The 25,877-nt window shown below is 34.9% G+C and overlaps 1 protein-coding gene across 2 annotated transcripts in view; it reads right to left on the reverse strand.

The window, feature by feature from the left end:
- Nucleotides 1-1,444: 1,444 nt before the first annotated feature.
- ODF2L (outer dense fiber of sperm tails 2-like) overlaps nucleotides 1,445-25,877 on the reverse strand; it is a 32,261-nt gene continuing 7,828 nt past the window's right edge. For both annotated transcript variants that reach the window (XM_012722167.1, XM_012722166.1), the window contains exons 8-16: nucleotides 25,290-25,475; nucleotides 18,758-18,867; nucleotides 17,664-17,799; nucleotides 13,672-13,782; nucleotides 12,177-12,281; nucleotides 7,660-7,745; nucleotides 7,416-7,578; nucleotides 4,190-4,315; nucleotides 1,445-1,950 (exon numbers count right to left, since the gene is read on the reverse strand). In XM_012722167.1, coding sequence (XP_012577621.1) covers nucleotides 1,822-1,950; nucleotides 4,190-4,315; nucleotides 7,416-7,578; nucleotides 7,660-7,745; nucleotides 12,177-12,281; nucleotides 13,672-13,782; nucleotides 17,664-17,799; nucleotides 18,758-18,867; nucleotides 25,290-25,475 — 1,152 coding nt within the window. In that variant the 3' untranslated portion in view covers nucleotides 1,445-1,821. The remainder of the gene's footprint in view (nucleotides 1,951-4,189; nucleotides 4,316-7,415; nucleotides 7,579-7,659; nucleotides 7,746-12,176; nucleotides 12,282-13,671; nucleotides 13,783-17,663; nucleotides 17,800-18,757; nucleotides 18,868-25,289; nucleotides 25,476-25,877) is intronic.

The raw sequence follows: 25,877 nt of genomic DNA on the forward strand, positions 1-25,877 counted from the left end.
TTCAAACATTACAGGTACCAATTTTCAAATGTGGTAAACACAAATTACTTTGATAAAAATTTTAAATATGAAAAGAACCTCTTCTCCAGATGGAGTAAATTATATGACCTGTGAAAGGAAATTAATGAAATGCCTATAAAGGTAGTGAGGTCACAGTTAAGAGCTGTGATACCTGCTACTTACAAGCGGTGTGGCCTTAGACAAGTTACTTATCCTGTTTGTGGTTCGGTATCTTGAAAAGTAAATGGAATCAACAGTGGTCACTCATCACTCATGTGATCAGCTATAAAGATGAAGTAAGTTAATATATTTACCACACTCACACTTTGGCACAGAGCAAGGAAGCAGTCACAGAAATTTGCTTATTGCTGAACCTGTGTTATTGCCACAGCTGCTTACAAAAGAAAACAGCATTGTACAAAGAACTTTACTCTGGAATCAGAAGACTTCAGTGTAAATGTCAACTTGATTCTTACTAGTCACAGCAGCTAATCACTCTATGCTTATATTTTTCTTCCTACCTAAAAGAAGATGAATACCTACCATTTTTCAACATCTGTCCACGTATCTACATCCACTGAGTACCTACAGGTGTTGTGCAGGGGATAAACAAGATATAGCTCTGCCCTGCAGGGACTCAGTTTAGGACCAACACTCAAAGGCCTGAACATGGTGGCTGTTTCTGAAAGTTACTGTATTTTGCTATTTCCTGTATACAGCATGAAGTGTTAGGAGTGAAGGGACCAGAGAAAGGTTATCTTTCTCATTAGAGAAAGATAAAACTTCTTGGAGAGACTGAGCTCTTTTCATAGATTGAACAGTGTAGTACACAAATTGCCAATTTGAGTGATAGTTTGAAACTTCAGTTTTCCCTTAAATAAACATTTCTCAAGCCACTACCTGAGAGAAATAACTTACTTGATCCCCTATCAATTATAACTATTCCCTTTTACAGTATCTTGTCTTGGCAAATAAGAAAGGAGATTAAGTGGAATGGTTTGTAGTGATTAATTCTATTTCATCCCAACAGTGACCTTATTCTAAAACTTGTTGGCATTAAGAGTGCTTATTTTGATCATCTCATGTGAGCTGGCTATGGAAAGGGGTTGGGAAAACTGTTCCCTTAATCATTTTGTTAAGTCAGGGGTTTTATGTCAGACAATCAAAACATAAAATGAAGACCAAAAGAGACTTGAAACCTGAATATCTACACTTCTATAATAAAACAAGGCATGCCAATACGTTGTCATCTGTTGCCATCAATTGACAGTAGCAATGACTTAAAATTCTTTATTTAAAACCTAACAGAAACTATAATGGCAAATTAATATATACTTGAAATACAAATATATTGAAAAATCTGGATGTTTTAGAAAGTATGCAATTATAGCATCATTAAAATTAATATTAATAATATTTATTTTATTGTATTTATATAGCACCATAAGATAAACAATTATATACATCACTGAAAATCATGTCTTTGGCTCAGAATTAGCCTAGATTTATTACAAATGCACTTGAGTGGTGGTCAAAGGTGGTCACAAAGAATGATTCTACGTTATGTTGTGTGTATGTGTCTGACATACAATCTGAAAACTAACCACAGTTACATGAAAATTATGCAGCAAAAGGAAAACTAATATCTACCTTTTTTCAAAGTTCAACTGAATAAAATGCATTACCTAAAATTATTTACCTAAAAATGCTAAGACTAAAAACCCACAAATCATAAATATGACAGGTTTTTATTTATTTTAGCTACTCACTTTTTGGGCTCATTATAAAAACTATTGCTTATAGAAAATAAATCCAACAAATTTATCCAAACATTGTTACATAAGAAGTTTTAAGAAACTGTAAATAATTCTTAATGCTCTCATTTTGATTCTCAGACTTTTCAAGACTATGTTGTATTTCTTTCAAACATACTTCTTGATGCTGTGCTTTCTAAATAAAAAAGAAATAAAATAATCAATAATAGCATTCATTTTGATGTAGTCATAATATATAAAATGTTTATATATACAAAGATTGGATATAACATTTAAAGTTTTAAATAACCCTAACATCATTTTTTTTGTTATTAGCTTAGGGGTCCGATTTTCTCTAAAATTCAGAATACATGCAGGTTTGATTTCTACTGTGATAAAATTTGTAGTGATAAACATTCATTCAACATATTACTACATATTTAACGCAACTGATTTAACACATGGGTTTTTTTTTCAAATTAATAATTCTTTTCCATTACATGACATATTTTAATACTAGTTTTATCATTTTTCTCTGCTTAGAAATTCTAATTTTATACCATAAGGATGATTTTGCTATTTTAAACATTGATGGAATTCTAGTTTTGAGAATATAGTATTTTTAGACCCCTTTAGAAAATAAAGAATTCTTTATTTTTCTGTACTATTTATCTGTACTATTGTACAGGTTTATTTGAAGGAAAAATTAGAAATTCAGTATAATTTTAAAAGCATACAGCTACATATAGATGGCCAAGTAGATCTTTTCACTGAGACTTTTAAACAGACAGGCTACAAATACCATCTAGCCTCCAGCTAAAATGTAGCCCTTAAGAAACCTTTCATTTTCTTCCAGTCAGGAGGAGTTCCACAAATGATTTACTGATATCTTCTGAAACTGAGGAATGTCTCCTCAAAAGAAGTGTTAGGAAACAATGTGCCAGGCTGGAAGACCCAGTCACAGAGTGAATAAAGTGAATCTTTGTGGAATATCAGTCTTATACTACAACGTGGAGGGGAAAATATATGATCAGCACACTTATAGTGAAGTAAACGGCTTTTAGGGTAATTTATAAAATTGTCAAGGCATTTCAAGTTTGAGGGAAGTTGCAGTGAAGCTAGCTGTGGAGCTCACACCTGGTCTCTGCATCTGCTCTGCCCCCAACAGGGGTCTTGGGCAGAAAACCTGAAGGATGGCTCCTATGGGCAGAGCACCCTGGAAGATGGGAAACACTTTTCAGATGTGGCCTCAGGGTGCTCACAATTTAATTAAGGCTAAGGCATGTTTACTGGGACAAAAAACATAAGCTCACTTTTCAGTAGTGTCTAAATCTATGCTTGGAATTCTAGATTTTTTTTTAACTATTTTTAAATATAAAAGGTATTTGGTTTAGTAAAACATCAGATCTTACATCTTTTTATTTGGGTGATTTTAGCTAGGTACTAGGAAATGACAGAAAAATCCACCTCGTGTCAAGTTAGGATGTTAATTTTTAAGAGACTGCAATTATATAAAGAATATCATACCTATTTTCTGCTAGCACAAATTCTGCTGGTGAATGGAGAAAAAAATCAGGAATAAAAAGAAGGTCTGTGCTAAATTAAAAGTGACAAATGTTTTGTTCTGATTAAATTGTAATGGAACTTTCAATGACAATCAAATTAAAATAATAATGCATTCCAAAAATCATTTAGCTTTTGAACCGTTCACGTTTTCAATTTTTTAGATAGACACTTGGGAATGAAAAGAAGTTTTCATGGAGTCCCCAGCTCTTGGAAAAACTAAAGTATCATCCTCTATGTCATTGTTAGGTAGTTTTCAAGCAATTTAATCATGACTAGTGCTAGCTTTCATAATATCTCATGCTAAGTGAGTATTTCATAAATATTTAGGAAAAAACACTAGAAGACTAATTAAACACAATCAATTTGGTATTCTCATTTTATGGCTAGATGAGCAGGCATTCATTTTACATGCAGATATAACAAAAGTGAATATTTACTTAACACCCACTTAAAAACTTTTAAAAATATAATGTTCATTACTCAAGACAGAGCACAAAATCTAACTCATAACAGTTTAACCTATGTTTACCTTAAAATGGAAAACTCATACCAGAGAGATAATAAGTAGTTTACATCTGTAACCTTCACTAAGCAGCTGTCAGACAAAAGCAGTATGTGGGAACAAGCAGTATGTGGGGAAAGGAGTTAAAGTTGCCGAGGAGGCAGGAGAATAATTCCTGTCAGGCATAATCCTGTCATTCCTATTTTTAATGACTTAATATTGTTTGTTATTTTTAATGCTATCAATAAAGAAAGAACCCTGATTTTCCTCACTTTGTACTTTAACCACTTAAACTAAATGACATGGTAAGAATGCTAAATGCTTATTCATTTTTTAGGAAAACACATGAAGTCATATAAATACTTACACTATTCATTTTGCAAACGAGTTGATTTTGTTCTTCATTTCTCTTTCTCAGCTCATTCTCCAGAGCTAATATTTTAATTTGTAAAGCTCTATCTCTTGATGACATTTTCTCCATTTCTGCAGAAACCTGTGATTTTCATAAAGAGTAAAACAATGAAATGACTTTCTTTAAAATATTATTTGAAGCTTGGCCCTCCCTGGTGGTGCAGCGGGTTAAAGCACTGCACTGAGAAGCTAAAGCCACTTCCACATGAGTTCGATTCCCACCTGCCCCGGAGGTGACCACATGGCGTGGCAGACCTCTCCTGACCCGCCCGCTGCTCCCCTCAGCAGTGTACTTCGTCGATGTGCCTGTTCTGCTCCCCACTCTGTCTCTGGTGAAGCCTCTCACTGCCCCTGAGCCTCTGGCCTGTAACCCAGTTCTGTATGTACAAATAAATAAAATCTTAAAAAAAAATATTATTTGAAGCCTTGACATGGTTATATTATACCTTTTTTTTCCTACAGCTATTACTTATATGCTAGACAGTTGTATTAGAAAATGTTTAATTATGCTTTTTCTTGTGGAAGCACATTTAGTATAACTATGTCTACTTAATACATGTATCTATAGATACACTTTGCAATAAAATATCTGGAAGAGTTGCATCTATTTTCTCTGCTCTGTGACTTAGGGTGGTATTTTCCCTACCACTGTATATTTATAATACACTGAGACAAGCTTTATAAACTTTATTATCATAAGGGTAGATATCTAGATAGAACAGTGGTAAAGCAGAGAAAGTTTTTATCCTGATTGCTTTCTCAGTATTTATTATAGACTTGGACACACAGAACTGGAGGCAGGAAGGTGATATACATACCACATACTCACACACAAGTGAAAACATGCACACATGTGTACATATGTGTTTTTTTTTTTTTTTTGCTCAATTCCCAAGTAGTCTGAACTAGTTTTCACAGTTTTGATTGTTTATTTTAGCAGAAAGTCTAGCTTAACTATGTTCATCAAGGATTCTGATATGTGGGATCAATCTTACAAATATGATGAAGTGGAGCCCCAAGATGATAGGAAGGTAGGTGGCAAGTTCAGTAACAAAGAGCTAGTGGGAAAGACTGTCTCTGAGTTACAATAAAACAATCCACAAAGGTTTCTTCTGCACAAATTTCAAGAGTGTTTATGAGTGAGGGATGATAGCAGCAACTGAAGCTCTAGGAGACAGAATCCTCAGGATAAAGACCCACGTCCTTTCCAGTGTCCCTCTATGTGGACAACGGTGACCATCCTGTGTGGCATTTTTCCTACGGCAATAACTAGAGACAGGCCTTTCTTCCATTCCAATAGGAGGGAAAGCAGAGGAAGGACATATTTCTGGGGACTCTGAACACTTATTTAATTTTTTCAACAATCCAATAGCTATTTTTTATTATTGTAAGGGTTTTAGAATTATTTTCTCAATGCACACATAGGCAAAAAGAAGTGTACTGTTCAATACATTGGAACTTTCAACTTAATCACTGCCCAGATAAGAGAAAACCATCCCTAAATCATGCTGAGCCAGGAGACCAGTTCATCCACCAATATCTAAGAATATAAAGAACAGAATGGACAGGCCAAATCCCTTCTGAACCTTCACGCACCACCTACACACTTCTTAAGGCCCGATCAGCAGCACACTTCCTGGCAACAATCCCTAAGTGTCCAAGAAGACTTTCAGCAGCAGCCATCTGCTACAGAACTCTGGGGTAGATGTTTCTGGGTACCTGTTGGTGTTTTAAGGTAAATGTGGAAAGCAAGACACTGGTCATCCTCATAAAGGATTTTGACTGGTAATGAAGATGATGGTAATAAAGATCATATCACCACCAAGCCCAATGGCCTGAGCTTTGGTGATCTCATCTTGGCCACCAAGGGAGAAGCTGGGGAACCTCTGAACATTTTTCAGAAGGAATTAAAGAGGATCCAGTATTTCCAAAGTCTACTTAAGTCAAATCCAGGATAAAGTCACTTCTTGTTCTCCTCTCAAAGGATGAGATGAAGCTGAGAAAGCTGGATTACATTCCAATGACTAGCAGTACACTTTACTTTATTCAATAATGTGTCCTCAAAGTCAATTAAAGTTAGCTTCCCACAGTTCCAAGGAATCAAAATATATACTGTGATATAAGAGCTACAATTTCAAGAATATAAGATTTTTATCTGACTCTGTTGAATTGCCATTTACAGACTTGGAAAAGAACATGGAAGAGAGGTTAGAGGGAAAGATGCAGTATTTGGTGTTGGGCATGTCAAGTCTGAGTCCGGAAGGGTTCTCGAGAAGTCCGTAAGCAGCAGGACACATGTACGTCTAGATTCAGAGAAGAGAGAGCTCTGGCATGGAGATACACATTCAAGTCACCGGGAAACAGACTCGCTTTTTTTGCATCATTCAATTCTACTAGGAAACTCAATATCCACATTTAACCAAACTAAAGCTTAGAGAATTAACATGTCAGTCAGGGTTTCAAGTGCCAGAGAGTCAGAACTCAAATCCAGTTTCTGCTGGACTCCAAAGTCCATCTCATGTTATTTTTGATATTACATGGTCAAATCATTTGATAAATTTAGCTCTTCTTGGACATTTTCAATGATCCCCTCAACCCTAGGTTGAACGAACCACTCTCATCGGTGTACCTTGTACCCTCCACCCTATTGCAGAATGTGCATTCTGGGTAACATTCGATTGTTCTCATAATTTAACTCCTTGCAGGAATGTGAGTGCCGAAGCCATGTCTCACTCATCTTTGCATTTCAATCAGTGCCTGAGACAGTGAGATATTATCACAGGCTAGCTAAATGGACTTTACTATAGTTTAGTTGTTGCATGAATACAACAATATTTGCCAAAAAAGAGGGAATTGTGCTTCACAGCTCACTGAGCCTAACAAAACTACAATGTTTTTATATTTTCTGTGTTTTTTTTTTTTTTCCTTTAAGGGGGAGACAACTCCTACCTTTTACCAGGCCACACCGTCATTTTGCCTACTGAAGTAACTCTGGATCAATGATATATCTGTTTAGCTCCACAAAGGAAAATTAGGTAAAGACCAAAATGTAACTGTTCTCTTACCCTGTCATCAGGATAAAACTAATAACTGAAGATTTGGCAAGCTGAGATACTGTCTGTTTAAAAAGATATCTCCTTGGTAAACTAATTAAAAAGTTTCTAAATAAAGGCCATCTGTACCTTTTGTCTTCCTTCTTCTAAAGCAGCTTCCAGCTGCCTGGCCAAAGCTGTGTATTCTGCAGATTTCTCTTTAAATTTAAGATTGCTGTGCTTAAGACATTCTTCTTGGTTTGCCAGCTTCTTTTCAAGTTCTTTATTCTCCGCATCCATCTGTTCTAATTTTCTTTTTACAGGAAACATATTTTAAAATTAGAGAGTGTTGACAAAAAATGTAACACTAATTTTAAGTCAATTTAATACTTACTGTTTAAGGTTTTCACACTTTAACTGAATAAGATAATTTTCCTCTTCCAGAGAAAGCTTTGTCATAAGGCTGTGGCTCTCATCAACCTAAAGAACAAGTTTTCTTAGTTTATTTTCTTTATCATTTTTTCTTTCTCAGTTAATTTTCCTATAGATTTCTAAGGAAATTTATCTGCTTTATCATTAGAACCATAAAGAAGAAGGTATGAATACTACCATCATTCCTACATAGAGAAACACCAAGAAACATTACACTGTTAAGACATAAGTTCTTAAATCCTGACTAAGTATAAAAAATATTCATGTTACTTCATTGAAAATCTACCACTGAAAATTTTTCTGAATGATGCCAATTCAAACATTCTTAACAATATGTTCAATACAATGCATATTGTATTAAAGAAGGGTTTTCATTTTACTAAGTAAATCTCAAGATTTTAAACTCTTAATTTCCTATTATGGATCCTTAAGGTTACTCCGAGTTTTCTCTTTCACCTAAGATAGTGACTGATACTTGAATATGTGTGATGCTGTAAATAGGTGTAAAACCCAGTGATTGCCAGAAGCAAAATAAAAACACAAATCAATCAAAGATCCACTTGACCATGTCAAGAGTATTTTTCGCATTGCTTCAAAAATTTATATTTAAATAGTTGAACAAGTTTTGAGAAGAAAATCTATAATACCAACCAGTAATCTAGATTACCTGCACAATTTGACATTTTCTAGAAAAATTTCTTCTCAGGAATCTAAAGTCATCAAAGTTTGGCTTGCATGTTTTTAAAATGGTACCTTTCAAAATTAAAATCCAAATTACATGGAAAATAGATATGAAATCATTTCAAGAATTACTTTGTAAATAAGGAAACAACACTCCCTGGACATTCTTCTTTGAACAAAATTAATTAAAAAATATTTACCAAGTGCTTACTATGAGCTAGGCTTTGAATGAGGTACCCATGAACCCTACTCTGGTAGAGTAAAAAAGTATATGAGGAAATTTTTGATCATGAACAATCCCAGTAATCTTCATGCACAATGACAATTAAATATCTAATTTTTTGTAAGGTAAATTATAGTGATTTATCTTATCCTAACATCAAAAAAATGTAAACAGTATTGTACCTTTTGTCATGCAACGAGAATTGTTTACTTGTAACAAGTCATCTAAATCAGCAATTTTAATTGCAAACTTTTCACTGTAAAATAGGGAAATGCTTGCAAAATAATATCACAGCATCTGCAGGAAACTGATATTCCATCAACTGATTTATACGGGAATTAAAAAAAAAAAAAAGCAACCCTGACGTGAGTGCCCTCAACTGGTGGAATCATTCCAAGTGTTTCTTTAACACATCTAGCAAAAGTCAGAACGAAGGTGAACACCTGGCCCTGAAGCTCCCTAACGGTGAGCGCCTGGTCTCTACATTTTCCCCGGCAGAGCTGCAGACTCTCCTGACACTCCTGAAGCCTCTGCTCAGTCGCCGTCAGGGAATCATGGACGTGCTCTAACTCCTTCATCTGAGATTCCATCTGGCCTCTCATCTGAGTTGTAGCATTAGGGAAATAAGTGCAAGAGGAAACATTCAGCATTCATATTTTTATGATCTTGAGTTCTAAATAACTGTACTATAGTAAATATGTTAGGTATAATAGTTTTAAATAATAAATTTGAGCAATTATATAAACATTAACTTAGACTCTGCTAAAAAGATAGCTCAAAGGCAGGCTGGAACTTAACAGTTTTCAAAGTTTGCTGAGCAAGTAAATACAGTCATAAAGCTTGTAGGAAGAACATTCACCTTTTTAGGAAAATGAACTCTAAGCTTGCCATTTATATTCAAGTATAAAATTTACTGATAAGGCTAGTATGTAGTTTTCTAGTTTCCAGCCATTAGCTCTAAAGTAATTGTTACTATTCTAGTCATTCAATTCTATAGCTCAGATACTTTTTTTCTTGGTAGAACTATTCTTTTATTTTTTAAAGATTTATTTATGCATACAGAAGTAGGGCACAGGCCAGAAGTGCAGGGCCAGTAAGAGGATTCATGAGAGACAGAGTGGAGAACAGAACAGGCAGATCAACAAAGTATAATGATGAGGGGAGCAGCGGGCGAGACAGGAGAGGTCTGCTGTGTCATGTGAGTCAGCTCCCTAGCTGGGATTGAACTTGAGCTGCAGTGGCTGCTAGCTTCACAGTGCTGTGCTTTAACCTGTTGTGCCACCAGGGAGGGCCCAGGAGTGAGTGTTCTTAATGGTTGTACTTCTTCTTTTATTTGCTATAAATTTTGGGCATATATATTAGTCAAAATTTTTCTTTTCTCCTTTCACTTATCCCTTTATCATCTGAACATAAGATATATTAATGATAGCTGATTTTTTAAATAAATAATACAATAGTTTATTTTACATCATTTTGTCCCTTTTTCCATCTCCATTGTAATCTCCATGGGCTATAGCTCAGATACTTTTAAATCAGATCAGCGTTGCTTCAATAAGTCCACAGTGAGGTTTACTGTATTTTGTATACTGTATCTTACACTGTATATCATTTCAAGATAGTTAATATCATCAGTCCTCAGTAGACTATAATTTGATCATAAATGTTACTAGAAACAAATCCAATTGAATCTATATTAATCTTTCTGACTCTCTCAGGTCCTCATTATGGCCCTTTTGTAAAACAGTCTTGAGAGGACCTCCCTGCTGGCGCAGCAGGTTAAAGCACTGCACTATGAAGCTAAAGCCACTTCCACATGAGTTTGATCCCCGCCTACCCAGGAGGTGACCACATGGCGCGGCAGACCTCTCCTGACCCACCCACTGCTCCCCTCAGTAGTGTACTTCATTGATCTGTCTGTTCTGCTACCAACTCTGTCTCTGGTGAATCCTCTCATTGCCCCTGCATGTCTGGCCTGTACCCCAGTTCTGTATGCAAAAATAAATATTTTTTTAAGATTTCTTTATTTATTCATAGAGAACTGGGGTACAGGCCAGAGATGCGGAGGGTGAGAGGATTCACCAGAGACAGAGTGGGGAGTAGAACAGGCAGATGATCAAAGTACACTGCTGAGGGGAGCAGCGGGCGGGTCAGGAGAGTTCTGCCTCACCATGTGGGTCTCCTCCGGGGGGAGGCAGGGATTGAACTCATGTGGAAGTGCCTTCTTAGTGTAGTGCTTTAACCCGCTGCGCCACCAGGGAGGGCCCAAAAAATAAATAAATCTTAAAAAAAAAAACAGTCTTGAGAAATTCCCAGGCTGTTTATTAAGTAAAAGTAACCAGACGTAATGGCAGTTAGGATGCTTGCAAGAAGGAAAAACCCAACTTTGACTCACTGCATGCAAGACAGGGCATACCTGGGGCTACTGTGCAATCTGGCATCTTGACCACAAAGGACAAAACTAGAATGGATGCTCTGGGTCCCCAAAAATGGGAAAACCAGAAAACTTAAAACAGCAGAAAAGAAAAAAGAAAAACTTTCATTTAAAAAAAATAAACTTTTCTGATTTAATACCAGTAAGAAACATTGTGACCTCACAGCAGCTGAAAAACACAGTCTCCTGCCCATCTGCCTGTTGAGTACAGTTTTTTAACAGGCTTCATTCAAAGTGGTGCCTGGCAGAAAATATTTGCACTAGTATGTCTCAGATTAAAAGAGACCAAAAGACACGAGACCAAAAGTCTGCTAAAATAGGTGAAAAGTGGTTCTAAGAAAAGCATAAGTTACACACGTGGTGGGCTATCTTTGTCTCTGTTGATCCGGCAGAATGCCTGCCCCATTGACTCCTCCTCACACTGGGTCTCATTCTCAATCCCAAGATACAGGGACAACTCCATTTTCCAATCTAAACATAGACAGTCACCTTCATAATAAGGTAACTGGAACTGACTGGTAACATCCCATGACCTCCCTACTGGGAGTGAATATCCTGACTTTCACTGCTTCCCTACCAGAGTAATATGAATAGACCCAAAAAAGGATGTAGTTTCATTTAAAAATATTCACAAAAACATCTTAACTTGCCAACACTGGCCTTCTTCTCTTTCTGTTGCAACAGGGTGAATAAAAGGAAATGATGCTGGGTTTTTCTAAATGGTATTATTTTTCTTCTAAAAAGGTATTTAGCAGAGGATACTTACTTTGCTTTTTTAGAAATACAGATCTACTGCACAGAAAAAGGGGTGAGATTAAAAAGGAGAGGTATTCAAGTTTACACATTTACAGATGACGAAGTTCAGTGATAAATAACCATTCTTTCATGCTAGTTAAATCTGTCTAATATCAGAAAAAAATCATACTATTTTTTCAAATATTAAGGAAAGAGTGAAAAAACATTCACACACAAACATTTCAAGCCTGTAAGAAACATTATTTTCTCAGAAAACAAACTCCTACAAAGACTGAGAACAGAAATCCTACATATAAACTAGAGAAAATGTACAAAATAAAAGAATCAGTATGATTTTCACAAAGTACAAAACACATAAATATTGTTATTATTAAAACTTCAAAATTACCTTCTCTATTTTTTTACTTTTGTCTTTTGTTATTAGTTTATTTTCACATAGCAAATTTTCACATCTGCTTTTTACCATTTCAGCTGCTTCTTGTAACTTTTGTATCTGAAAATAGAAAGAGTAACATGTATGGTTTTATTCTAGGACCATAGAATACAATGAAAAGCTAACATTTGGATTTTTATTATTAAGCAAATTATGATTTTCTTATTATTATGCTCAGTACACTTACCTAATGGGTACCACTCAACATTACTCTAATCCATAATATTTGCACAATTTATTTATCTTTCTTCACCAATACTTCCATCTGAAGATGATAGAGCATTTCATTTGCAGGCCAGTATCACTGTAAAATATGCACCTCTGGCCCAATTCCAATTATCATACCATTCCAATTATTTTATGTTTTCAGTCAGAATTAGTTCCAAAAAATAGCCGAGCACTTCATACAAGGCCCAAAGAACAGAATAACTCATGCACTGTATTCCTGCTGAGAGTAAACCTGAACAACCAGCTAGAAGGCCCAGATGACACAGTCAATGACATCTATAGTCCTCTCTCACCCCTGGATGACTATGGTAGTCTAACTTCATAGCTCCACTTTAATTTCCCATCTAAAACATAAGATGCAGCCCATTCTTACTTATCTACACTCTAACCCCTTTTAGGTATTACCCTCAGCTTATTATTCTTTAATTCAATAAACCAAGCTCTTTATTTACCAATTCATTATCTATCATTTGAGGTCCTGCATAAATCCCATCTTTCTCATGAAGTTTTCTTGAATACTAAATTTCTCAAACATAAGCTTTACTATAAATTACTGCTGATGAGTTTATTATAAATTACTGCTGAATAAGGAAGAATGTTCACCTATTTAAGAAAATGAACTCTTTAAAGCTTGCCATTTATATTCAAGTATAAATATTATTGGTAAAGCTGGTATGTAGTTTTCTAGTTTCCAGCCATTAGTTCTAAAGTAATTGCTACATTCTAGTCTTTCAATTGTATACTCTATTTCAAATGATAGTTCTGTGTCATTTTTCCATTTTTTAATATGAGCAAGCCTGAATTATATTTTATATGTTGAGAAAGAAGGGGTACTAAGTTTTAATGACTTCAGAAGGGAGTCTTTATTCTAAATTAATACCAAGGAGTATATAAGAAATGAATAGTACAATCAAGATCAACAAAGTTAAAGCTTATTATGTAAGGTTTACATTATACATATGTCACTGATTTTAGATTGACCTTTAGGAATATCTAATACTGACATACACAGGCAATGTTTGACTCAGAAGTCAGCAGAACCATCTACTGTAAAGGTATTTGGGACCTGAAGAAATAACTGGGACATATATAGCTAAACTAGTCATATAGCTATAGTACTAGTTCTACCTTTCTTTAGTTCTGCCTATTTGGATTATGGACAAATGCAGTTTTAAAAGTTGTCTAACAAATTTAATAAGCATTAAATAAAAGCAATAATCACCTGGGTTTTATACACTTCAATAAGGGTTTTCTGTTGTTTTTCTACTTCTTGCAACTCTAACAGCTCATTTTCAACAGAAACAATCTCCTCCTTCAAAGCAGCAAGTGTAGTCTAACAAGGAATACATAGATTTTATAAATCATTAGAAGTCATGTGTAGTACAGTGCTTCAGGATTATAGAAACATAACTCATTTCTCAAAATAATTATTTTTGATTGCATACAATTAGCACCGAAAATGAATAAGCTTAATTAGATATAATGTAACACACATATTCTTATAACTTTAAAAATGTACTGACCAAAAATAACTTGGAAAAATATAAGTATCATGATCCTGGATGCAAGGACTTAAAACTATTGAAATGACAGGCTTTCCTTCCCTCATTTAAAAAAAAATCATGCTTACTAGAGGAATGTGGGTTTTTAATACTGTACTTAAGAGTACAGATTCACACCTCTGTAAATGTACGTTAACCCTAGCTTTGCCCTCCATCAAAGCCCCAGTATGATGTAACAGTTTTTCCAAATCAATAAAACTACTACATTTCAACCAAAAATTGAGGGGAGAAGGAATATGAAAAATTAATTTAAAACTCATATGAAAAAATAGTGAACACTAATAAAATTTTTAAAGGAATACTAAGAGAACCTTTTATAGCCATTGCAATTAGTCTTATTAGAACACCTCACTAGATATTAATATATATTTAATATCTAAAGAAAATGACTAATTGTACTAACATAAAAATAGGGGTCAATGAAATTGAAGAAGAGAAATACAATAAAATTTTATTTAGTATATGACAAAGGTTACATTTAAATAAACAGGGAAAAATGAATCACTAAATGGTAAGACAACTATTAGGGAAAAAAAATAGATTAAGTATTGTGCCCATCCTATACTATTTTTCATTTTCTTTAAAATTCACTAAAGCTTTAACATTTTCACAAAAGATCCAACTAAAATTGTATCTGACTTAGAACAGCAACAACCCTATTAAATATAAAAATCAAAAGAAGATATTGAGAATGCTAAGTGCCTGAGATCTTACTCTTCAAGTTTTTGAGTTAACCTAGTGCAGTTTCATGGATACCACAAAAGACATGAGACTCCTGGGTCAAAGACACAGGACTTTATTCCTCACAGCCATTGTAGTAGCCAGATACTGGCATTTGTGATAAGTTTCCTATGTCCAGTTCCCATAGGGGTCACAAAAGGGTCAGAGGACAGGTGCCTACTCAGTGGGCTGCGCTACAGAGCAACAACATTGAGTTTAGGAAATAAGCATTTAGGGGATACAAGCATGCCTACCCTCTGCTAGAAGGAAGCAGGGTTATCTCCCCAAGATGTTCACTAAACATCACTCTGAAAAAAGCTCTCTAGATCACAGGTTCCCAAGATATTCAGAAATATGAGACACTCCTACACCAGCCATAAAAGGATAAAGTATGTGTATATACACACACACTATTTGACAGTCCTACCAAAAATTTAACCGGCAAACAAACACGAAAAAGCTATAATTATAACAAAACATCAATAATCTTAATACATAGATTTCTTCAAAGACATATAAAGGATAATTAGTACATAATTCAAGAAGGTGAGATGTAAGTGATCAACGAATACATGAAAAATGTTGGCTGACTATTAAAAAATGCTCTAGGCATTGAGCCAAAAATGCCTTCTCTCATGGACTTTACATATATCATGGTTAGATAGAAAAAACAAGGCAAAAACCAAGAACTAAAAGTAAAGACAGATCATACACAAAAGCAGGATAAGAAAGATGTTCTGGAGAGACACCAGAGCAGTTTCCTGAGGAAGGGACTTTTAAACAAACACCTAAAGGAAGTGTGGCTCTTTGAGGGAAAAAGATCTTTTAGAGAAACACTATTTGGGAAAAAGGTCTGGCCAGTCAGAGGAAAACTGCAAGAATACTAAGACTGCAAGAATAGGAAAAAATGAATTTATACTATTTTTAATAGAAGGGGTCACTAGGCTCTAAAAGCAATTATCAATTTCATATATCGTCTGAAACCTTAGAATTTAAAATTATTCCAAAATAATTAGAAGTAACAATATACAATATCTAGGCAATTTCATATTATAAATAACAACCTAACCATCTAAATTTTTTAAAACAAAATCCAGAGAATAAGATGCATGATTATGAATTAGGATATAAGGCATAAATTTTAACTCAATGATTTTTATAGCTTATGTAATTTAAAATTAATTCCACTATGATGTGATTAAAAACTATAGTCAATAAAATATCCTTCTAATCATTTTTCTCTGCAGGATATCAAGGAAATTAATAAAATTGCTTCCCAGATGTAATACATATTTACTCAATATTCATTAAGAGCTACATATATGTCATAGCTTTCATTTCTCTCCTCGCTATCTTTTGCATGCAAAGATGGTAGTTAAGAAAAAAATGCCCTAACTGTTAAGATTTTGGAGAGAAGTACCACTTTAAACTGAACTTTAAAAAAGAAAGGTAAACAATGAGAAAAAATAGCATTCCAAACTATAAGGACAGTAAAGTTATAGGACCAGATACTGGGAAACATAAACAAACTGCAAGAAAGAAAGAGTGATCATATTTGCCTGGAGCTCAGGAAAATTACATGGCCACACCTCCTAGTTTCCCTTGCTGACATGTAGAGCCATGTGCCTAAGTAAGCAGATGTGTCCAGAGGCATGAAATTCTCTTGAAGGGGAAAAAATGAAAAAAGAAAAAAAAAAAAGAAGAAGAATGAACACAGTGAATCTTTCACCCTCCATTTTGTTGTTTGGAACTTGGTTATAATACTAGATACTGTAATTGTTACTTCAAATTATTTTAAAGTAATTTTAAATTTTAAAGTTTCAAATGATAGCTGCAAGAGCTCCAGCAGCCACTTTGGTTTATGAGAATGAGGGTCACAATTTAAGAATGAAAGAGGAGTGCTAACTAAAAAGAAGCAAAAGTTCTTTGATATCATAGAAACTTTGAACTGCCAAATCCAACCTTGTATATAAATGTTCTTTTTTATTTCCTATCTTCTAAAAATAATAATTATGGAATTAAAAATGGTACCATCGGGCCCTCCCTGGTGGTGCAGTGGGTTAAAGCACAGCACTGAGAATCTAAAGCCACTTCCACATGAGTTCGATTCCCGCCTGCCCCGGAGGTGACCACATGGTGTGGCAGACCTCTCCTGACCCGCCCACTGCTCCCCTCAGCAGTGTACTTTGTCGATCTGCCTGTTCTGTTCCCCACTCTGTCTCTGGTGAAGCCTCTCACCACCCCTGAGCCTCTGGCCTGTACCCCAGTTCTGTATGCAGAAATAAATAAATCTTAAAAAAAAAAATGGTACCATCATCTTCAGTCAAGTGTCATTGTATGTATCTCTGATTGGTTGAGGGCTCAGTATCTTTTTTTTTTTTATTTTCCAGAAAGCATATAAACTTCTCTCCATCTTTTCTCTGGCACACATATAAACCTATCACCCCTTGGATTGATTATGTTGGAAAATTCTTTCTGGTTATTTTGCAGCCAAGAACATACTTTCTGGTTTCAAACAGACTAAGCCTGAGGTCATATCCTATCGTAACCATGACACCTAGAAATAATCTTATGCATTAAAAGTTAACATAATTTCAGATGATTCACTTAACTGCTTAAATTGAATAGTAAAAGAATTTATTTTTAAGCTGAAACAAGAAAATAGTTACTCAGCATCATAAATTCTATTTAATACTTCTCTCTAGACATTTTTAACATATATCTGTATCTAAAGTATAAATTTTAAAATATATGTGTGTGTGTGTATATATATACACAGAAAGATAGTTCTAGAAGTTAACTATTAGAGTGGTACTCTAATACTCCAAGAAGTATGAAGGATAAAGTGCTAAAAAAAATAAGTAGTTCTAAGCATGCTATTATTTGAGCTGCTTCTAGTGAAATAAGTTGTCACATTACAGACAAGCAGTACCTTTAATTTTCTATTTTCAAGACTCAGAGTTTTGTTTTCATGTTCAATTGACTGAAGTTTTGTAAGGATTTCTTCACATGAATTTTTTCCATGCTCTTCCATTTTCCTCAAGTCTTCCAAAAGATTAGTGATTTGCCTTTTAAAAATATTACATGAATGTCATAGAAATTTTTATTCAAATAACATTTTTAGTGCCCCAAGATCATTTTAGTAAAGTACATAATTTCAAAAGTTAACAGAAGTTATACAGAATGAGGGAAATGAGAAGCAATAATTTGTAAGGTTATTACTTACATATCCCTGTTTAGAAATATTAGCCTATTGAAGATGACATCAGTAATTACCCATTAATGAAAAAAGTCACATATTATCTTTGCTATTCAATAAAATATCTAAACTGTCATGCATAGGTATTGTGTTTCTGACTGTCACTCATATACCTGCACACACACAGAATTTCAAGGGACTGGTTAAATACATGTATCAAGTGAGGCATAATGTTTAGAAGTAAATAATATGCTTACTGTCAATGATAAAACTGAAGAGAACATTACAGAAGATAAAATATTTAAAAGCAAATAGGGTTCACTCTGGTGAGCTTGTGAATACTAAATTTCAAAACATAAAATTTAAAAATTTAAATTTCAAAACATAAAATATATAAAACTTTCATTTTCTTTGTTATGCATTAAAGGTACTTTAATAAAGGAACAATAAATTTTAGGGTTAGCATTTAATGCTTTCATTATAAACATTATTATCTATTCTTATACATTCTGGTTTAGCTGAGAAGCATCACTTCCATTCAAAGATAAAGTAGTATTATCATTTACGACAAGTGATAGGTAACACATATTCAAATACTAAGTACTGGCACACGATCCCCAAAATTTGAAATGGTAATACCAATATAATTTTAATGTATAATTATTTTATTGTATATTAGAGTGAGAACAGTTTTATAAAGAATTATAAAGAGCAAAAAATATTGAATCATAAAGACAACACCTTTAACACATCTAATCCAGAAGAACCAAAATACAAATCAAAGAATTCAAAATGCCTCTCACAAAAAGCAAAACTGTTTTTCTTACGTTTTCATTGTTTCAATTTGTACTTCCAATTCAGTTTTTTCTATTGCAATTTTCTCATAATGACTTTTCCAGGCATTGGATGCTGAAATTGTTTCAGACAACTTGGCTTCCTAAAAATACAAAAAGTACTCATCTTGTAATTTAATTGCACTTTGGTTTTGTTTAGGGCACTAAAAAGTATCTTTAAAACAAGGAAACACATCCTATAAAGTAATGAAAGTTATGCTACAGAAAATTTCAGCTATAATTCTGCATACAGAAAAGTTTTAAACATCAATAAGGTATTTAGATTACTATTATTTTATAACATTTTAAAGACTTGATGTAACTATTTTCAAACAATGTTTCATAACAAATGAAGATAAATGTCTCTCCATTTACTGAACTTTTCACCTTCCAGAGAGATGATAAAAACCACATCAGCCTCAGAGAAAAAAAAAAAAATCCTCAATGGCATTTATAAAAATAACTATGGAATTAATGACTTAATTCCATAGTATTTAATAAAGCGCCCTTTTTCATTTTTGTTATAAGGATGCCAATCAGTTTTGTAGTGTCACTCCTGTCAGCCTTCAAACAATTACTGTCAGCAAACAGATGGAAGTGGAAGTGACAGCTTATCTACTTTGCAATTTAAATTTTTTTTTTTTTTTTTTTAGAACTGGAGTATAGGCCAGAGGTGCAGAGGGTAAGTGGAGAGGAGAACAAGCAGATCTACTGAAACACACTGCTGAGGGGAGCAGCAGGTGAAACAGGAGAGGTCTGCTGTGCTATGTGGGTCACCTGGGCTTGAATCCAGGCCAAAGAGGTGGTAGAACTGAGACTTAAAGCCTAGGCCACCAGGGAGGACATTATCTACTTTGCATGTAAGTTACAAAGGTAGAGATTTTGGCCTGTTTTGTTCATGGCCAGGGCCTTGAGCAATAGCTGGCATATGGCAGAACGTAAAACATAACTATCAAATCTATTCTTTGCAAATCCATTTAATGATTTGTAGCCATGCCCCTGGCTATCTATATTCCACAAGAAAATAAGCTCACTGGAACGGCAATACCAATAATTAGTACCCAAAGGCCCAGAAGTAGTAAATAACAGAGTTAACATTTATTAGGTGCTTTTTTCTTTCATATACTTACTTAACAAGTACTAATTAAAAAAAAAAAAAAGATTTTCTGTTTATTTTTTCTCACAATAGTTTCGGATATATTAAGATCAATATTCTGTTTTCATATTTAAGTAAAATGAATTGTAATTCAAATCTAAGTGTGAAAACTTAGCACGAGGGACACTGTAATACATAATTAGACCCAAAACATATCCAAACTATTTGAATCAATAGCCAACACAGATAAATTGGTGGAAACCTCAGCTGAATTGGTATTAAATATGACTAACATTTACAATACCATGGCATGTGCTAAGAAGAGTATATTAAATTTTAAGCAGACTCAACATTTTCCGGCAAGCAGACTAACATCTCGTGAGAATCTTCTTTCACCTTCTAATCTTCATCTTAAATGCTCTAACGCACCCAGCCCTGCTACCTTTTCCTGATAATGGTACAGATTACCGCTGGCTTACAGACCATTAAAAACCCAGATCTGATATTCTTAGTTGATGGATCCTATGGTAGGAAATCAGGGACACATCAAGCAGTATATACTGGACAGCACAAAACTAACTCTTAGAAAGGGCACTCCGGCCTTCCCTGGTAGCGCAATGAGTTAAAGTGCAGCACTGCAAGCGAGCTGCAGCTGCTTCAGTGCGAGTTCGATCCCCAGCCCCGGAGGTGATCCACATGGCACGGAGACCTCTCCTGACCCTCCTGTTGCTCCCCTCAGATTGCACTTAAGCAATCTGTTCTGCTCCCCACTCTGTCACTGGTGAATCCTCTTGCCTCCCCTATTCCTCTCACCTGTACCCCAGTTCTGTAAGCATAAATAAATATTTTTTTAAAAAAAAGAAAAGAAAGGCGATTCTTCTAATTTAAATCTGCTCATCCAGCAGAACTACACGACCTCACTCAGGCTTGTCAACTATCCAAAGGAAAACCAATAAACATTCATACTGACAGTGGCTAGGCCTTTGGGATGGTCATGATTTGGGTATGCTATGGATATAACAAGGGTTCCTCACTTCTAGAAACCCCAATCAAAAATGGGCACCAGAAAATTCTTTGCCATTCCATTGTCTAATCAAATTACAATTATTAAACAAAGTTCATGCTAGATAAACTGAAACTATCCCACTGTGCAACCTCAATAAAGTCCCTAAGAGTGAATAAGCAGATTATTTATGACAACTTATATAAAACAAACAAATAAGACACCTAAGACACCTAAGCTTTAACACCAATGTTGGAAACAATAAGGATGAACTTAGTATCACACAAGGACTCACTGAGGTTCTTCCTGAGTCCTTAAAAATGCAATTTACGAAAAGCTCTACATTCAGCCACTCACCATGGCACAGATAAAATGACCCAAATTACAAAAAAAGTCTTAATGGGGCGACTGCTTCAAGGTTACAAAATTGGTTTATAACCAGTGTCTTGTTGTCAAGCTCATAGCCCTAGAAAGACCACTATGATCATAGATGGAACAGTCCTACCACCTACTGGATCATTTGAACACTTACAAATCAATTCCATTCAGTTGTCTACTGTGATGAGCTGTCAATATGTTCTTATAATTACTTATACAATTCCCAGAATGGATGGAAGTTCTCTATGTAAGAAGGGTGATGCCAAAACCATGTCAAAGTTGTAGAAAATGTATTTTCTTTATGGGGTAGCCCCGAGAAATGGCTAGAGATTGAGGAACTTCTTTAAATCAGACAATTAAGCAATTAAAGTGCTGCTAATAAAATGGCATGACCATTTTAAGTTGTTACTATCTTCAGCCACCTGGTAAAGTCAGACAGATAAACATACCTTAAAACTAGTGACAGCTGATTTAACACAATCAACTGAACGACCCTAACCCAAAATTCTACCACAGATTTTGATTAACACCTATGGGGAAGTATAAATTCATGTCTTAAAAATAGGACCAGGAAGAACTATACCTTTAATAATAGAGCCACACATATCTACTTTACACATGAGTTCTAATATGATATAACACTGTACAACTTCACTGCATTATACCATTATAAGTTCTTGTTTATAGATGGATAAAACTTTACACAACTTAGAACCTGTAGGATGGTCTTCTGGAAACAATACCTAGGAAAAACTGCCCTTGAATCTCTTTTGAAGGGCCCATACCAGCTTCTCCTCACAACCAAAATGGTAGCAGCCAGATTTCAGGGACACGAACCTTGGGTACAAAGTAAAGTACTACTTCAATTTTGTCAGTAGGACAATTAAAGTTAGAACTGACCAAGGAAGTTCGTCCCAGAAACAGACACCCTGTGGTGAATAGCTCCTCTAAGAGCAAGGATCTGCAGATCCATGTGAAATCTTTTTTAAAGATTTACTCACATTTATTTATTCATGCAAGAACTGGGGTGTAGGCCAGAGGTGCAGGGGATGAGACGATTCACCAAAGAAAGAGTGGGAACAAAACAGGTAGACCTATTGAAATACCCTGCTGAGGGGAGCACTGGGCAAGACAGGAGAGGTCTGCTGCACCATGTTGGTCACCGGGACCAATTTCATGCCTCGGTGGCTGGTGATAGCTTAATAGCGCTGAGACTTTAACTCCTGGTCCACCTCCAATGTGAAATCTTTTCCTGTTTGTCTATTTGCTGTCTTTTTTTTCTCTCTATTGATGCCCAGGAAGACAGCACTAAATTAGGAATTCACAAAAAACAGCTACTGTAGGAAAGTTAATTAAGTTTAGCATGACAAAACCAAAATCAGAACACGAAAGCAGAGAGACCCATTATACACCCTAAAAATAATTTCACTAGAATCCCACTGCATGTCTAAATTGTTGCACTTTATAAAGTTAAAATACTACATCCACATATCCTTGTTCTTTGCTTCAATTAAACCCAAGCCTGAGCTGGGAAAACGAGATCCACTGAGATCCACATATAAAAGATACTGCAGTTCAGATACCTGAGCTCATTTGTAAGTTTGCTAGATGGCCTTTCAATGTGATAACATTTGAGTCTTGGTTGAATGCTAATAATACCTTTATAATGACCAATGGGCTCATAAATACTAATGCTTATTAAGAACCCTTTGGATTTCTTCTGTCTACATCTTTACAAGTGGAGGGTTTGCCAACAGTCCCTATTCTTGAGTTACTCACTGTCTTGACAGCTGAGGGATGAAATGACACTGTATTCTGGGTGTATTTATTGATCCATTGTCTCTTTTTAATAACTCACAAACTCAAAACTGACCTACTCTTTTGAAATTATACTATTTATATTTATACTATACCAGAAGCCTACATCTGGATGGGTATAATTTGAATTGCCCCTTCTTTGGTTTGAATTTAGTACAAATAAGCATATAATTAGAAAGTTATTCTTAACTCTGGCAACCACTGCTGAGACTATTACTAAGCCCCTGGTTATACAACACAATTCCCTAGACTCTTGCTAAGCTGGTTTTAGATAATGGAACTGTTTTAGATTATGTGTTGGCTGAACAAGAAGTCTGTGTCATAGCAAATTCCTCCTCCTGTATCCAGATAAATACCTTTGGTATTGGAGAAACTCAAATACCAGAAAGTTATAGAAAGTTGCTTGCCTAAAACAGGGTGATACCTCACCAGGGATTTTTATTTTATTTGTTTGATATCAATTGGTTTGACTCCTGGGGAGCCTAGCTGAATACCCTTCAGTTATTTGGTACCATCCTCCTAACAGGCATCATCATAATTTCCCTGGTATGCTATGCTCCCTCAAGGTTCTAAATGCATATTTGAAGTCATCAGCTGCAGATGTGAAGGTCTCACAGCATTTGGAGAGACAGAAACATGATAAACAATGAAATAAACAGCAAACAAAATTTTTCCAATCTGACATCATCATCTATGAGTTTCATGATAAAAGCGCTTGAACTTTACAGACTAGATTGTCAGTAATATCACATCATTTTGGAAATCTTTCAAGTACAGAAAGGATGGCACAGACAGAGAAGCTGTTAAATGAATTAAAAAAGGAGGCCAGGCCCTCCCTGGTGCTACAGCGGGTTAAAGCACAGGACTGAGAAGCTGAAGCCACTTCAGCATGAGTTCGATCCCCGCCTGCCCCGAACCACATGGCGTGGCAGACCTCTCCTGACCCGCCCGCTGCTCCCCTCAGCAGTGTACTTCGTCCATCTGCCTGTTCTGCTCCCCACTCTGTCTCTGGTGAAGCCTCTCGCCGCCCCTGCACCTCTGGCCTGTACCCCAGTTCTGTATGCATAAATAAATAAATCTTAAAGAAAAAAAAAGTCTTAAAAAAAAAAAAGCAGCATGGCCAGGGGCTGTGCTCAAATTTTTTTAATTTGCATATACATTTACATATACACATAAATCCACATGAGATAGACAGTATGTTACCCCTACTTCATAGATAAGCTTAGGAAGGTTAAATCCCTTAATCACTGTCACAAATTTTATAAGTACAGTAGGCTTCCTATATAATCCCAAGAATGCTAAGGACCCAATTAGATTGTTTTTACCACTCAGTATTTTCCAACATTTAAACAGGTCTGCAACTGTCTAGATTTTGTACTAGTCCTCAAATGTTTCATCTTGTTAAATTCTTCTGGATGTAGGTTATATATGAGAGGCTTAAAATGTTAACAATTAAACTTATAAAATATTAAGTTGTTCTGTTTACACAAGCTTTTAAGCAAATCTGTTTTCTTTTCCAAAAGCAATAATTTTATAAGCCTTAACATAAGTCCTTAAGAGATGTCCTTAATTAGGAAATAAAAATAAATATTTTTTTAATTGGTAACTGAGTAAATAACTCACCAAAACAACAAAGCACTAAGTCCATCTTTCAACTTAATATTATGCCCAGAGATAACTTACACATGGTGTGTTTACGTCAGCGCATGGTTTCAAACGCATTACAGAGTTTAAATGAAGTGAAATCTGAATGAAGTCATATGGACTAATAACATAAATCAGGATTCTCAAACTGGTGTTCCTCAGAACCAGTTCCAACAGTTGCTTTGTGGGTAAAAAGAAGAGTCTGTGGTTAAATAAATGGTGGTGGGAAATTCTGAGTGAAATACCCTTGGAGACAAAGCTTTATTGAATGCCTTCTCAGGGCGTTTAACATGCTAATATACATTATAAATTTCCTGAGCAGAATATGGTGAAGTGTTACATAGAAGCTTTTAGGAAAACTTAACATTTTCTTTAAGGAAAGTTCGCAAGAAAATGCATGATATAACTCAGTATGCATATTAAATATTTTGGGTAATCTTTCAAAATAAAGACAAAGGCAAAAAAACTAGTGTCATGTTTTTCTTATATCAACAGCATTAAAAATAAAAGTATTATATTAAGCATCATAACATTAATCACATAAATTGAGCGCAGTAGAGTTCTTTAGAAAAAATATATACACTTACTTGATCTCTAATTTGGGCAGTAAGATTTTCCATGTCTCCAGTAAAATGCGCAAGCCTTTGTTTATAAATTTTAGATGCCTTTTTTAGAGCTATAGCTTTTTGCTTACTTGATTCTTGCATTGCTACAGCTTCATACTTATTTTTTCTCACTTGTAAGTTCCATTCAGCTATCTTGCTTTCTAAACTCTAAAAAAACAGAAAGCAGCACTTAAGTCATTTTAGAATATCAATGTTTATATACACATTGTAAAGCTAGGTAAATAATTTTCCAGTTTTTATCAAAATAACTTACCATAAGATTAAAACCGAGTAAAACAGTGATTTCAACAATGTTTATTATTAGCACAAATAGAAATTATATAAGCATATATAAAATTAATGCTATTTATTAACAATTTTGGTGATTATAGTACACCAATTTTCTAAAAATTTTGTGATTAAACCTTAAAAAAATTTCAGATCAATAATATTAACAGAGTACTAACTGCAAATAATGAAGCCTCCCTGGTGGCCCGGATGCAGCACTGCAAGGCAACAGCAGCCACCTCAGTGCAAGTTCCATCTCCCGCCCCTGAGGTGACCCCCATG

The sequence above is a fragment of the Condylura cristata genome, unplaced genomic scaffold (assembly GCF_000260355.1).
Source record: "Condylura cristata isolate star-nosed mole 26May11 unplaced genomic scaffold, ConCri1.0 scaffold00008, whole genome shotgun sequence".
Lineage (NCBI taxonomy): Eukaryota > Metazoa > Chordata > Mammalia > Eulipotyphla > Talpidae > Condylura > Condylura cristata.